Source organism: Pristiophorus japonicus, chromosome 1, assembly GCF_044704955.1.
Source record: "Pristiophorus japonicus isolate sPriJap1 chromosome 1, sPriJap1.hap1, whole genome shotgun sequence".
NCBI classification, from domain to species: domain Eukaryota; kingdom Metazoa; phylum Chordata; class Chondrichthyes; family Pristiophoridae; genus Pristiophorus; species Pristiophorus japonicus.
The window spans coordinates 61,589,108-61,604,499 of record NC_091977.1 but is presented as its reverse complement, the minus strand read 5'-3'; the positions used below and the strand labels follow the sequence as shown (position 1 = coordinate 61,604,499).

General features: G+C 42.8%; 1 protein-coding gene across 1 annotated transcript in view; it reads right to left on the bottom strand.

Moving 5' to 3' along the window:
* The window catches only part of cenpe (centromere protein E), a 210,191-nt gene that overhangs the window by 59,420 nt on the left and 135,379 nt on the right, over nucleotides 1–15,392 (bottom strand). The window contains exons 30-31 of the mRNA XM_070880180.1: nucleotides 10,763–10,888; nucleotides 4,679–4,828 (exon numbers count right to left, since the gene is read on the bottom strand). Of these exons, the coding sequence (XP_070736281.1) occupies nucleotides 4,679–4,828; nucleotides 10,763–10,888 (276 nt within the window). The remainder of the gene's footprint in view (nucleotides 1–4,678; nucleotides 4,829–10,762; nucleotides 10,889–15,392) is intronic.

Here is a 15,392-nt window from a genome sequence, read left to right as displayed (position 1 = left end):
ACAAGTCCCCTGGTCCTGATGAAATGCATCCCAGGGTATTAAAAGAGATGGCGTAAGTTACAGCAGATGTATTAGTTATAATCTTCCAAAATTTTCTGGACTCTGGGGAGGTACCAGCGGATTGGAAAGCAGCTAATGTAACACCTCTGTTTAAAAAAGAGGGCAGACAAAAGACAGGTAACTATAGGCCGGTTAGTTTAACATCTGTAGTGGGGAAAATGCTTGAAGCTATCATTAAGAAATAGCGGGACATAGAAACTTAGAAACATAGAAAATAGGTGCAGGAGTAGGCCATTCGGCCCTTCGAGCCTGCACCGCCATTCAATGAGTTCATGGCTGAACATGCAACTTCAGTACCCCCTTCCTGCTTTCTCGCCATACCCCTTGATCCCCCTAGTAGTAAGGACTATATCCAACTCCTTTTTGAATATATTTCGTGAATTGGCCTCAACAACTTTCTGTGCTAAAGAATTCCACAGGTTCACCACTCTCTGGGTGAAGAAGTTTCTCCTCATCTCGGTCCAAAATGGCTTACCCCTTATCCTTAGACTGTGACCCCTGGTTCTGGACTTCCCCAACATTGGGAACATTCTTCCTGCATCTAACCTGTCTAAACCCGTCAGAATTTTAAACGTTTCTATGAGGTCCCCTCTCATTCTTCTGAACTCCAGTGAATACAAGCCCAGTTGATCCAGTTTTTCTTGATAGGTCAGTCCCACCATCCCGGGAATCAGTCTGGTGAACCTTCGCTGCACTCCCTCAATAGCAAGAATGTCCCTCAAGTTAGGAGACCAAAACTGTACACAATACTCCAGGTGTGGCCTCACCAAGGCCATGTACAACTGTAGCAATACCTCCCTGCCCCTGTACTCAAATCCCCTCGCTATGAGGACCAACATGCCATTTGCTTTCTTAACTGCCTGCTGTACCTGCATGCCAACCTTCAATGACTGATGTACCATGACACCCAGGTCTCGTTACACCTCCCCTTTTCCTAATCTGTCACCATTCAGATAATAGTCTGTCTCTCTGTTTTTACCACCAAAGTGGATAACCTCACATTTATCCACATTATACTTCATCTGCCATGCATTTGCCCACTCACCTAACCTATCCAAGTCACTCTGCAGCCTCATAGCATCCTCCTCGTAGCTCACACTGCCACCCAAATTAGTGTCATCTGCAAATTTGGAGATACTACATTTAATCCCCTCGTCCAAATCATTAATGTACAATGTAAACAGCTGAGGCCCCAGCACAGAACCGTGTGGTACCCCACTAGTCACTGCCTGCCATTCTGAAAGTACCCATTTACTCCTACTCTTTGCTTCCTGTGTGACAACCAGTTCTCAATCCATGTCAGCACACTACCCCCAATCCCATGTGCTTTAACTTTGCACATTAATCTCTTGTGTGGGACCTTGTCGAAAGCCTTCTGAAAGTCCAAATATACCACATCAACTGGTTCTCCCTTGTCAACTCTACTGGAAATATCCTCAAAAAATTCCAGAAGATTTGTCAAGCATGATAGGAACATCTAGATAAGAATAGTGCAATCAAGCAGACGCAACATGGAGTCATGAAGAGGAAATCATGTTTAACTAATTTACTGGAATTCTTTGAGGATATAACGAGCATGGTGAATAGAGGTGTACTGATGGATGTGGTGTATTTAGATTTCCAAAAGACATTCGATAAGGTGCCACACAAAAGGTTACTGCAGAAGATAAAGGTACGCGGAGTCAGAGAAAATCTATTAGCATGGATCAAGAATTGGCTGGCTAACAGAAAGTAGAGAATCGGGATAAATGGATCCTTTTCAGGTTGGAAATCGGTGGTTAGTGGTGCGCCACAGGGATCGGTGCTGGAACCACAACTGTTTACAATATACATAGATGACCTGGAAGAGGGGACAGAGTGTAGTGTAACAAAATTTGCAGATGACACAAAGATTAGTGGGAAAGCGGGTTGTGTAGAGGACACAGAGAGGCTGCAAAGAGATTTAGATAGGTTAAGCGAATTGGCTAAGGTTTGGCAGATGGAATATAATGTCCGAAAATGTGAGGTCATCCACCTTGGGGAAAAAAAAAAAACAGTAAAAGGGAATATTATTTGAATGAGGAGAAATTACAACATGCTGAGGTGCAGAGGGACCCGAGGGTCCTTGTGCATGAATCCCAAAAAGTTAGTTTGCAGGTAATCAGGAAGGCGAATGGAATGTTGGCCTTCATTGCGAGAGGGGTGGAGTACAAAAGCAGGGAGGTCCTGCTGCAACTGTACAGGGTATTGGTGAGGCCGCACCTGGAGTACTGCGTGCAGTTTTGATCACCTTACTTAAGGAAGGATATACTAGCTTTGGAGGGGGTAGAGAGATGATTCACTAGGCTGATTCCAGAGATGAAGGGGTTACCTTATGATGATAGATTGAGTAGACTGGGCCTTTACTCGGAGTTCAGGAGGATGAGGGGTGATCGTATAGAAACATTTAAAATAATGAAAGGGATAGACAAGATAGAGGCAGAGAGGTTGTTTCCACTGGTCGGGGAGACTAGAACTAGGGGGAGCCAATTTAAAACCGAGTTGAGAAGGAATTTCTTCTCCCAGAGGGTTGTGAATCTGTGGAATTCTCTGCCCAAGGAAGCAGTTGAGGCTAGCTCATTGAATGTATTCAAATCATAGATAGATTTTTAACCAATAAGGGAATTAAGGGTAATGGGGAGCGGGCGGGTAAGTGGAGCTGAGTCCACGGCCATCTTGTTGAATGGCGGAGCAGGCTCGAGGGGCTAGATGGCCTACTCTTGTTCCTAATTCTTATGTTCTTATGACAGGGGTTTGCGCCACGTTTTGCCCCTCTACGGCGAAAACCCTGTCGCAAAGTCCAGGCGGGATCCTCGGCTGCTTGTTTGCAGCGGTGATGGGACATACTGCCAGGGAGAGGTGCGCTGGACGTGTGACGACGCAGATTGCGTTATCATCAGAGTTTCAGCACTTTCCCAACCTGTACACCGCACCAAGAATAGCTACAGGTAAAACCTGTCAGTACAGCCCTGCCAACAGCAGCAAGTAGAAAACATGTAAAAAAAAGTTAAAGTTTTTATTTTTTAATTTTTTTTGCAGCGATTTGGTAGCAAAGGGCCTTGGTAATGTTTGACTTTCCCCCCACCCATCTCCCAAGGCCTCTCAGCGCAAACGGTCCCGCACTAAAGTTGGCAAGGATCGCATTTTGCGCCACAAATACTTGTGCAATGCTTTCCTTACTGATACGCCCCTGACGCAGACCCCAAAAGCCGAAAGTTCAGCCTAAAAATCGGTAACAGTGAAAACGGTAATTTTCACGCATCACCGAAAACCCCCCAAACCCAAAAACCCAACCCAAGATGTTTCAATGAGATCATCTCATTCTTCTAAAATCTAGGAAATATAGTGCTACTCTTCTCAATCTCTGCTCTCATGATAATCCCTGCATCCCAGGAATCAATCTAGTGAACCTTTGTTGCACTCCCTCTAAGGCAAGTATATCCTTCCTTAGGCATGGTACACAGTATCTCACCAAGGTGATCTCACCAAGCCCTTTACAACCCTCGTAAGACTTCCTTGCTCTTGCACTCCAACCCCCTTACAATAAAGGCTAACATACCATTTGCCTTCCTAATTACTTGCTGCACACTGCATGTTAACACCCAATTTAAAAAATATTCTGTTTCTATTCTTCCTACCAAAGTGAATAACCTCACATTTCCCCACATTATATTCCATCTGCCACCTTCTTGCCGACTCACTCAACTTGTCTTTGCAAACTTTGTGTCCTCCTCACAGCTTACTTTCCCACCTAGCTTTGTATCAGCAAAATTGGATACATTATACTTCATCCAAGTAATTAATATAGATTGTAAATAGCCAAAGCCTCAGCGCTGATCCTTGTGGGACCCCACTAGTAACAGCCTATCAAACTGAAAATGACTCGTTTATTGTCTTTTAGCCAATCCTCTGCTAATATTTTATCCCCAACCCCATAAGCCCTTATCTTGTGTAACAACCTTTCATGTGGCACCTTATCAAATTTGGAAGTCCAAATATGCTACATCCACTGGTTCTCCTTTATCTACTCTGCTAGTTGCATCCTCAAAAAACTCCCTGAATTCCCTTTCATAAAACCATGTTGACTCTACCTAATCATACGATTTTCTAAGTGCCCCATTAGCACTTCCTTAATAATGGATTCCAGCATTTTCTCAGACGACAGACTTCAGGCTAACTTGTTGTTCTGTTTTCTCTCCCCCCTCCTTCCTTGAATGGCAGTGTTACTTTTGGAATCACGCAATCCACTGGGACTGTTTAAGAGTTGAGGGAACTTTGGAAGATCACAACCAATGCATCCACTATCTCTGCAGTCACTGCAGCAATATTGACACACTCATGGGTACAAGTCCAAACAAATACAACTTTAGCACAACTTATTTTATGCTTCATTTTTGTTTACACCCAAGGTTTGTGTCTAGTTATAACTTAGCTTAATATTGTGTATTTTACAAAACCAGAATAGGATGCCATTATAATACAATTAAATCAGGACAAAAATCACGCAGACACGTACAGTGTTGATGGTTTCCCTTGGCCATTGATTTTATAATGATTTTTTTGAAAATGGGTACCTTCCAATATTTTTAGTAAATCATACCTTTCCATCCTGAATCTGAGAACACCTGCCCTGCAAACTAGAAATGAGGTCGTTCTTGTCCTGAATCTCAATTTTCAGTTGATACACCATTTTCTCCTGCTGCATTAACTTTTCATGTGTTTGCTGTAGTTTTTCTTTGGCCTGCACAATCTGAAAAGAATTAACTTCATAAGTTGCAACAGTGCAATTTCAAAAGTAGGTACCTAAAAATTACACTAAGTGGCAAGTTACCTTGATCTCTTCAGATAATCTGCTTATTTAATGCAATTTATGCCATTTAAGTTGTGAAGAGTTGTGATGGAGGAGTCTGGGACATTGGCTGAAAGGTATGATTCTGTGAGTGTGATTCAGTCAGACTGCTGCCCAATTTTAGCACAAGGCCCCAGATGTTGGTGAGGAGAACTTTGCAGTTGACTGGGCTGTTGTCGTGTCTGTAGCCAGTGCTATGGTCGATGCCGTGTGGTCCTTCCGGTTTTATTTTTATTATTTCTCTTACAACGGAGTGGCTTGCTCAGCTTTTTCAGAGGGCAGTTGAGCCAACCACATTGTTGAGAGTCTGGAGTCACATAGGCCAGACCAAGTAAAGACAGATGTCCTTCCCTGGACATTCATGAACCAGATGGGTTTTTAAATGACAAAATCGGTAGCTTCATGGTCACCATTACTGATGCTAGCTTTTTATTCCAGATTTATTTAATTAACTGGATTTAAATTCCCCAGCTGCCATGGTGGGGTTTGAATTCGCACCTCTGGATCTGGATCTGCCTCAGGCCTCTAGATTACTAGTCCAGTAACATTACCACTATGTTACCGTTCTCACTTAATACTTTAGCCATGCCAATATTTTCCTACATTACAACAGTGACAACACTCCAAAAATACTCCATTGGCTGTAAAGCACTTTGAGACGGTCGGTGGTTGTGAAAAGCGCTATATAAATGCAAGTCTTTTTTTTTTTAAATGTCCTCTGCCTCTACATGAAAATTTCCCTTTGGGTCCTTAATAGGCCCAACTTTATTCCCTAACTAACCTACAAGCTAGCTTTATAAGTTTATAAAATGTTTTAGGGTTCAATTTAATGCTGCCTGCTAATCTTTTCTTGTAACCTCTCTCTGTCTCTATTAGCTTTAACAATTCTCTCCTACATTTTCCATAATCTTCCTGGTTATTAACTGAACCTTGCTCCTAATTTATCACAAGCCTTTTCTGTTCTTATTTTAACTTTATTTCCTTTGTCATCCAGGCATAAGCACTTTGAATGCTCTACCTTCTCTCTTCAAAAGGAATATGCCAAGTTCGTAACTGATCTCTCTCTTCCCTGAATGCCTTCCATTGCTCCATTACTGCTTTATCCTGCAATCGTCTTTTCCAATCTACTTGTGCTAGGTCTCTTAAATCACTGAAATTAGCTCTTCCCCAGTTGAGCTTTTTTATCTGATAATTTCTGGTCTCTTTCCATAATTATTCCAAACCGAATTATGTTGTGGTCACTGGAAGCTAGATTATCTTCTACTGTAAAACACTCCACTTGCCCTACTTCATTTCCCAGAACCAGATCAAACACTGTTTCCTTCCATGTTGGACTGGAGACATATTTATCAATACATTTCTCCTGTACACATCAGATATTCCTCTTTTTCCCTACCCATAGCACTATGTTTTACTCAGTTTATATTCAGGTATTTAAAGTCTCCGACTATTACTACTATATTTTTGTTACACATGTTTAAAATTTGCTACCAAATTTGCTCATCTCTCTCCTTTCACAGTTTGGAGCTCTATGAAAATTGAAGATGTATATATGGACTTTCAAAAGATATTTGATAAAGTACCACATAACAGACTTACTCGGAAAATAGAAGCACATGGCATAAAGGGATGGTGGCAACTTGGATATGTATGCAGAGGTCCCCCATGGATTGGTATTAGGACCATTGCTTTTCTTGGTATATATGTGACCTGGACTTCAGTATAGAGAGAACAATTTCCAAGTTTACAGATGATACAAAACTTGGTAACATAATAAAGTGAGGGTGATAGTAGCAGACCTCAGGAGGGCATAAACAGACTGGTGAAATTGGCAGATGCAATTTAATGTGGATAAGTGCAAAGTGATGCGCTTCGAGGGGAACATGGTACTATTTTGAGTGGGGGAGGGGGTGGGGGGGTGAAGAACGGAGGGACCTGAGGGTGCATAGTCACAAATCTTTGAAGGTGGCAGGGCAAGTTGAGAAGGCGGTTAAGAAAGCACACAGGATACTTGGCTATGTAAATAGGAGCATTGAATAGAAAATCAAGTCATGTTAAACCTTTACAAATCACTGGTTAGGCCTCTGCTGGAGTATGTGTACAATTGCAGGCACCAGACTCTAGCTGGTGGAACCGCTGGTTGAATTCCTCTTCCTGAATTTCTGCTTTTTGTTCTTTGGAAACACGAGCTCTTAGCTCTTCAATCTCACTGAGCAACATGTCACACTGACACCAGTTTGCTCTTGCATCTTATCGAAACATTACAAATTACAGATGAAACTGTATTGTCAGCACATAACATTGCTAAGATCTTCCTCCACATTTTCATGAGGTTATCCTGTACACACCAGAAACTATACTGCAGCAAATTATTAGTGACTTGGATGAAGGGACAGAGTGTAATGTAACCAAGTTTGTTGTTGATACAAAGATGGGTGGAAAAGCAAATTGTGAGGAGGACACAAAAAAATCTGCAAAGGGATATAGACAGGCTAAGTGAGTGGGCAAAAATTTGGCAGATGGAGTATAATGTGGGAAAATGTGAGGTTATTCACTTTGACAGAAATAATAGAAATGCATGTTATAATTTAAATGAAGAAAAATTGCAAAAGTGCTGCAATAGACACACACCTGGGGGTCCTTGTGCATGAAACACAAAAAGTTAGTATGCAGGTACAGCAAATAATCAGGAAGGTAAATGGAATGTTTGCCTTTATTGCAAGGGGGATAGAGTATAAAAGCAGAGAAGTTCTGCTACAACTATACAGGGTATTGGTGAGGCCACACCTGGAGTATTGCGTACAGTTTTGGTCTCCGTATTTAAGGAAGGATATACTTGCATTGGAGGCTGTTCAGAGACGGTTCATTCCAGAGAGGAGGGGGTTGACTTATGAGGATAGGTTGAGTAAGTTAGGCCTATATTGTTGAGAAGAATGAGGGGATCTTATTTGAAACATAAGATAACGAGGGGGCTCGACAAGGTGGATGCAGAGAGGATATTTCCACTCATAGGGGAAACTAAAACTAAGGGTCTTAGAATAAGGGGCCACCCATTTAAAACTGAGATGGGAAGAAATTTCTTGAGGGTTGCAAATCTATGGCATTCTCTGCCCCCAGAGAGCTGTGGAGGCTGGGTCATTGAATATATTTAAGGCGGAGATAGACAGATTTTTGAGCAATAAGGGAATAAAGGGTTATGAGGAGCGGGCACGGAAGTGGAGCTGAGTCCATGATTAGATCAGCCATGATCTTATTGAATGGCGGAGCAGGCTCGAGGGGTCAAATGGCCTACTCCTGCTTCTATTTCTTATGTTCTTTTAAATCTGGCTAATAACTTCTGTGATGTTACGAGGTTAGGGGCCATAAGATAATAGGGAATTCAGGAGGAACCTCTTTAGCGAGAGAGAGGTTAGCACGTGGAACTCGCTAACACATGGGCCCCAAGTTTCCACACGCGGCAAAACAGGCGCCCCTCCGAGCTGGGCGCCCGTTTTTCGCGCCGAAAACGGCGCCTGAAAAAAAAAAACGCGCTATTCACGAGCGCTTTGCAGCTCGATGTCAGCTTGGCGCAGCGCCCAGGGGGCGGAGCCTACCACTTGCGCCGATTTTGTAAGTAGGAGGGGGCGGGTACCATTTAAATGAGTTTTTTTCGTGCCAGCAACCCTGCGCGTGCGCGTTGGCGCACGCGCAGTGTGAAGGAAACATTGGCACTCGGACATTTTTGTAGTTCTTTGTAGCTGTTCAATTTTTAACATTTTTTAATAAAACCACATTGCCCTTCCATGATCAGCACTGAGGCTTCTTGCAGCAGTGAGAAAGCTGCAGGAAGCCTCAGAAGTTGAGGCAGCCGTTTCCCGACGGGGCCGTCGGGAATGGCTGCCTCAACTTCTGAGGCTTCCTGCAGCCTTCTCACTGCCTCCTCCCCCCCCCCCGCCATCGGGAACAGCTGCCTCCTCACTGCCTCACCCCCCCCGCTGCCGTCGGGAACGGCTGCCTCAACTAGTGAGGCTTCCTGCAGCCTTCTCCCTGCCTGAAGCACTTTCACACAGGTAGGAACATGGTTTATTTAATCTTTTCTTTGCTTATAAATTTTTATTCAGGTTGGAATTATTTGTATAATATTTGTGGAAGTATACCCAAGGATTTATTGTAGAATGTAATGATTTCCCTTTCTCCCCCCCCCACCTCGTTCCGGACGCCTAATTTGTAACCTGCGCCTGATTTTTTAATGTGTAGACAAGGTTTTTTCAGGCCTACAAAAATCTTCACTTGCTTCATTCTAAGTTAGTTTGGAGTACGTTTTCACTGTGGAAACTTTCAAATCAGAGGTCAGTGGCTGGACACGCCCCCTTTTGAAAAAAAATTCTGTTCCAAAGTGAAACTGTTCTACATGACTAGAACTGCAGAAAACTTAAATGTGGAGAATTGCGATTTCTAAGATACTCCGTTCTCCACCAGTTGCTCCTAAAAATCAGGAGCAAATCATGTGGAAACTTGGGGCCCTGGTGTAGTTGAAGCATTCAAGGGAAAGCTAGATCAAGGGACAAAGGAATGGAAGGTTATGTTGGCAGAGTTAGATGAAGAGAAGTGGGAGAAGACTCATATGGAGCATAAACACTGGTATAGTCAAGTTGGGCCAAATGGCCTGTTTCTGTGCTGTAAATCTTATGTAAATTTTGTCCAGTAACAGAAGTAATGAGGTTATTAAAAACTTACAATTAACAAGACATTATTAGGCACAAGATAATCTTGAGATCGTACAAAATCTAGACGGTTGGAGGAAGTTTACCCTTTAAGTGGTCCCATCCCTTTAATTCTGAGAAGCAGTAGCTCAAGTATATAATGCCCACAAAGAAAGCTAAAGGACTGCTAGGTTTTACAGGAAAAGTTCTAGAATATAAAAGTCACGGTGCAATGGTGAATCTAGTGTCTGTAAGATTACAGTTGGACTACTGTATATTATTCACAGGATGTGGGTGTCGCTGGTAAGGCCGGCGTTTATTGCCCATTCCTAATTGCCCTCGAGAAGGTGGTGAGCTGCCATTTCAGGGGGCAGTTAAGAGTCAACCACATTGCTGTGGGCTTGGAGTCACATATAGGCCAGACCAGTTAAGGATGTCAGATTTCCTTCCCTTAAAAAAAGGACTTTAGTGAACCAGATGGGTTTTTACAACAATCCAATAGTTTCATGGTCACCATTACTGATTGTAGCTTTTTATTCCCCAGCTGCCGTGGTGGGATTTGAACTCATGTGTCGGGATCATTAGTCCAGGTCTCTGGATTACTAGTCCAGAAACATCATCACTATGCCACTGTACCCTCTGTTAAGACAACAGAGAAGGTATAGCGCAGATTCTCTAGGATACTGCCTGATATGTGGAACTATAAATATGGAGAACATTTTAAATTGTTTTTTTTTTGCTAAAACATTGGCGATTAAAGGATGATTTGATGGAGAGATTTTAAATTATGCAGGGATGGGACAGGGTAAAGAGAAATGGACTGCTTTCAGTGACTGAGGGACCTAGAAAAAGGCAACATGGATACAAGACTAAATGCAAAAGATTTTGGACAACTAGCAGGAAAAACATTTTTTTTAAAACAGAGACTGTGCAATGTACTACCAGAATTAATGATTGAAGCTGAAGCCATGTCAAAATTAAGAGGTTAGATAAGTGGTTGTAGGAATAAAGGAATATGGAAACAGTCGGCACATAGGATTAATACTATTGGTTGTTTGGAGGATAAATACAATCACGGACTGCTTGGGTAAATGGCCAGTTTGTGTTGTAATTTCTATATAACTGTAGCAAGAGAAGAAGTAGTGTCCCCAACCTTTTCCTTCTCTTCATTTACTAAGTGCTCCTTTTCAGCCAGACTTTTCTTTAGTTCCATCTCCGCATTTTGATTCTGTTTTAGTTTGTCATGCAGCTGTCTCAATTCTGCCTGGTTCTCTATACACTATATACACCAAAAAAAGAACATTAATTGCATAATGTATCAAACTTAGGTTCAAGAACACAAGAAATCAGTAACAGAATACCCTATTTGATAACATCACATATACAACAGCAAAGACATTTACTGAAGGGTACAGAAACTCCAGAAGGTTGGTAATCTCCAAAATTAGTTTATTCTCCACATTTATATTTACTATCCTGTAATGGGAAATTTGCTGGAATGGTGTTTCTTGGGAGCTTTACATGCTGTGGTCATGATTTACATGTCACCCCCTTCTCCCAGCCCCATAAAACAACTAGTATTTATATAGCACCTTTAATGTAGCGCAACGTTGGTGCTTCACAGGAATATTATGAGACAAAAAAGAGTTGACTATACACTAAACAGTCCTTAGTTCTTTGCATGTAGGCTGTGTTGCAATATTTAGCAAAACAGACAGTCAAGTTAAATATCATCCAGGCACTCTAATTTGGGGTAATAGACAATGAGGGACGAGGGCAGAAGGAAGATAAATCTACAGCGTGCTTATGTTCTAGTGTTAATTCTTTCAATACACACACCCAAAAATAAACACAAAGTAGGTTAACATTTGTTTATCCTCTATAATCTAGAGTATTTGGCTTTGAAGAGTTGAGTTGGCTTAATTTCAGGAGAGGCAGAGAGAGGGGCTCCATGGTACCTTTTGTCCACTTAATGGGCCCAAGTTTCCACAGGATAAAAAACGGGCGCCCCTCCGAGCTGGGCGCCCGTTTTTCGCGCCTAAAACGGCGCCAGAAAAAAAACGCGCTATTCTTGAGCGCTTTGCAGCTCCTTGTCTGTTTGGCGCGGCGCCCAGGGGGGCGGAGCCTACACTCGCGCCGATTTTGTAAGTGGGAGGGGGCGGGTACTATTTAAATTAGTTTTTTTCCTGCCGGCAACGCTGCGCGTGCGCGTTGGAGCGTTCGCGCATGCTCAGTGTGAAGAAAACATTGGCACTCGGCCATTTTTGTAGTTCTTTGTAGCTGTTTAATTTTTGAAAATTTTTTAATAAAAGCACATTGCCATCAGCACATCAGCACTGAGGCTTCCCTTCTCACTGTCTCCTTCCCCTCCCTCCCCTCCGCGGCAACAAGCCGCTGTCTCCTTCTCCTCCCTCCACGGCAACAAGCCGCTGTCTCCTTCCCCTCCCTCCCCTGCGCGGCAACAAGCCGCTGTCTCCTTCCCCGGCAACAAACGGCGGTTTCCTTCGAACGATGGCTGAAGCACTTTCACACAGGTAGGAAGATGGTTTATTTAATCTTTTCTTTGCTTATAAATGTTTATTCAGGTTGGATTTATTTGTATAATATTTGTAGAAGTATAAATAAGGATTGATTGTAGAATTTAATGACTTCCCTTCCCCCCCCACCTCGTTCTGGACGCCTAATTTGTAACCTGCGCCTGATTTTTTAATGTGTAGAACAGGTTTTTTCAGTTCTACAAGAATCTTCATTTGCTCCATTCTACTTTAGTTTGGAGTACGTTTTCACTGTGGAAACTTTGAAATCAGGCCTCAGTGGCCGGACACGCCCCCTTTTGAAGAAAAAAATTCTGTTCTAAAGTAGAACTGTTCTACCTGACTAGAACTGCAGAAAAAAAAGTGGAGAATTGCGATTTCTAAGATAGTCCATTCTCCACCATATGCTCCTAAAAATCAGGCGCAAATCATGTGGAAACTTGGGCCCAATGTTTCACTAACTCAGTTAAAAAATTATCACTTGATAATTCAGCAACTATTTATGTAGCAAACATAACTGCTGTGCACGTTCTAAATCTTTATCTTTCACATTTATAATGTTATTCTTAATTTTAGCCTATGCAACACAGAATGTGATAGCTGCCATCTTTTTGAATGGACAGTTTCATGGTGTGGAATCAGAAAAAAGACAATAGTAGCACCAATTCATGTCAAACATAATGTTGCAGGTTTCCATCCATAAGAGACAAAGAAATGCTTATGGAAACTACTCCTTTGCTTTGGACATGAAGTTAAAGAGTCAAGTGAGATTACAAATTTAAACAAGCATGACCCACAATGATTTCATATGGTCTGATCCAAGTTAGTGAGATGGTTCAATCTGGTTAACTAGGATAGCAGTCTCACAGCTGACTTAAATGCTAGTAGACTGGAAAATTGGAAATAGAAGTTACTTGTAAAACTTAAGTGATTTGTGCATCTGTTGATATTATAGACAAAGCCATTCAATAAGAGGTATCTCAAAGTGGAAACCAACAAGTATCAACTGTAAGTCAACAAAGTCAACTCTGAACTGTTGTGTTTATATCCCTGTTGGCTGTACACCCTGAAAGAGACTTTTGAAATACTGTGACACAAGATGGCTGGTCTGGATTAGCAAGAAACATGTTGCTGGGAGAAACAAGTGGGGGCAGATCTCTCTCACAGAAACTGGTGAGAGAAGCTAGGTCTGTTCAAATGTTAATTTGAACACTGGACTGCTAGCGGTCAGTGACATCAGAGCTGTGTGCTCTTAGGAAGGCCAAGAGACTTGTGTATGTAGCCAGGCTGTCAAGGGAAGAGAGCAAGGCGCATGGACAAGACCGACACCTGCATGTCTCCACAACGGTCCAGCAATCAGGACTGATGGGCCATTTAACACTCACTTGGGAAGCCTTCAGACATCGATTGGCTGGCTTTATTCAGACCCCAGCACATCTCAGATAGCGTTAAATAAGACCTTGAAGAAGCCAGAAAGGTTCCCCGGAGGCAACAGAACCGTCCAAACCCAGCCAGAATTATGGATTACAGGATATAACTGTCGAGCGTTTTGGAAGCTCGATCTTTGTTCTATCGCATCCTACGCGAAGGCACGTTTGCCCACCCCTCAAGGATAAGGACCGAGAGCGAAGCCTCGCTTCTCCAACCCGACTGACTTCAACTTCAACCTGGATCTCTCATGCTTCAGTCAAGCATGGGGCTGTGGAATCGAACCGCTGAGGAAGGACTAACGAGCAAGGAAGGGCAGATTGGGTGAGAACTCAATAGTTGCATGCTCACCAACTGATCCACGAAAGTGCGTGAGGAGGGGTCCGTGTGCCCTAACCAAACCAGAGGAGGGGGTTTTAGAGTTAGGTGGGTCCCAGGAGGGTTTAGCCCACTGGAAGGGTCAGTCTGCTGTAAGGCTAACAAGGGAAGTGCACTGTTTTACTGGGTATTACTGCACTGTGTGGTTCTACTTCACAAGCATCTGGTGAGTCGAGTGGTGTTGATCTGTTGTAATAAACCTTGTATGATTTTAAACTTGAAACGTTGGTCCGTGTCTCACTCAGACAATCCGTTGTAACTCTTTTCGCCCGAACATAGGGACAGGGGTTAGTGCGCTTGCTATAAGCGGGTGTTAAAATCAAACAGCAGATTGGATAACAGAGAGACCTATTGGCACCAGTCTCTGCGAAAAACCAACCCGTAGGACATCAAGGCTATGCGTCAATTTGGCACCGGTCACTGCCAAGTAAAAACCCTTACGTATTTGGACCCTACGGTGAGGCCTTGAAAACCTCGGGAAATAACCATAGACTGACCACTTGCACAACCTGTCTAACAAAAGTCAGATGGAATATGAAATACTGGTAGACTAATGAAATTGCAATTAATTGCAAGACGATGCAGTTTGCTTCAAAGAACATATGTAGGGTAAGTCCAATGGGTCAATTACCTTTTGCAAGAACAGTTATAGAAGGAGTACAAGACTGACGAGACCTAAAAGTTCTTTAAGATAAATTCAGCTGGTTTGGATATCCTGTAGATCTTTCAAATCAATTTATCCCTCATGCACAAAATCGTATTGAGTGTCGCTTTGGCAAACGCCAATTAAAAAAATTGTTTTCCTGTTTTAAACTCCTTTACTGGTATTGACTCTTGTGTGGAGTTTCTCAAGACTAAATAGTTCACACATGTCTGATTAACACAAGACAGTGGTCAGAAATACACTGCCACATATACCAGGAAATATGAACTTTTTCTATGTCAACATCGATCTCTCAAAAATGTATACAATGGAACAAACCAGCTCATTCACAATGAAGTAACAAAGCTGCAAGTTAAACTCCAGAAAACCACCCAGCAATTCAGACTTAGCTTCAAAATCATATATTCCATTCACGATCAGCCCACTGACTCCCACAGCTACCTGGACTACACTTCTTCCCACACCACATCCTGCAAGGACTCCATACCATTCTCCCAGTTTCTCCGTCGCATCTGTTCTGACAATGCCACCTTCCACACTAGTGACGCTGATATGTCTTCCTTTTTCCTCAACTGAGGATTCCCCTCCGCTGTGGTTAACATGGTCCTTGATCGTGTCTGTTCTATTTCCTGCACTTCTGCTCTCTCCCTTTCCCCTCCCTCAGAACCACGACAGGGTGCCCCTTGTCCTTGCCTTTCACCCCACCAGCCTCCACGTTCAACAGATCAACCTCTGCCATTGCAGCCACCTCTAGTTTGGTCCCACCACCAATCACATCT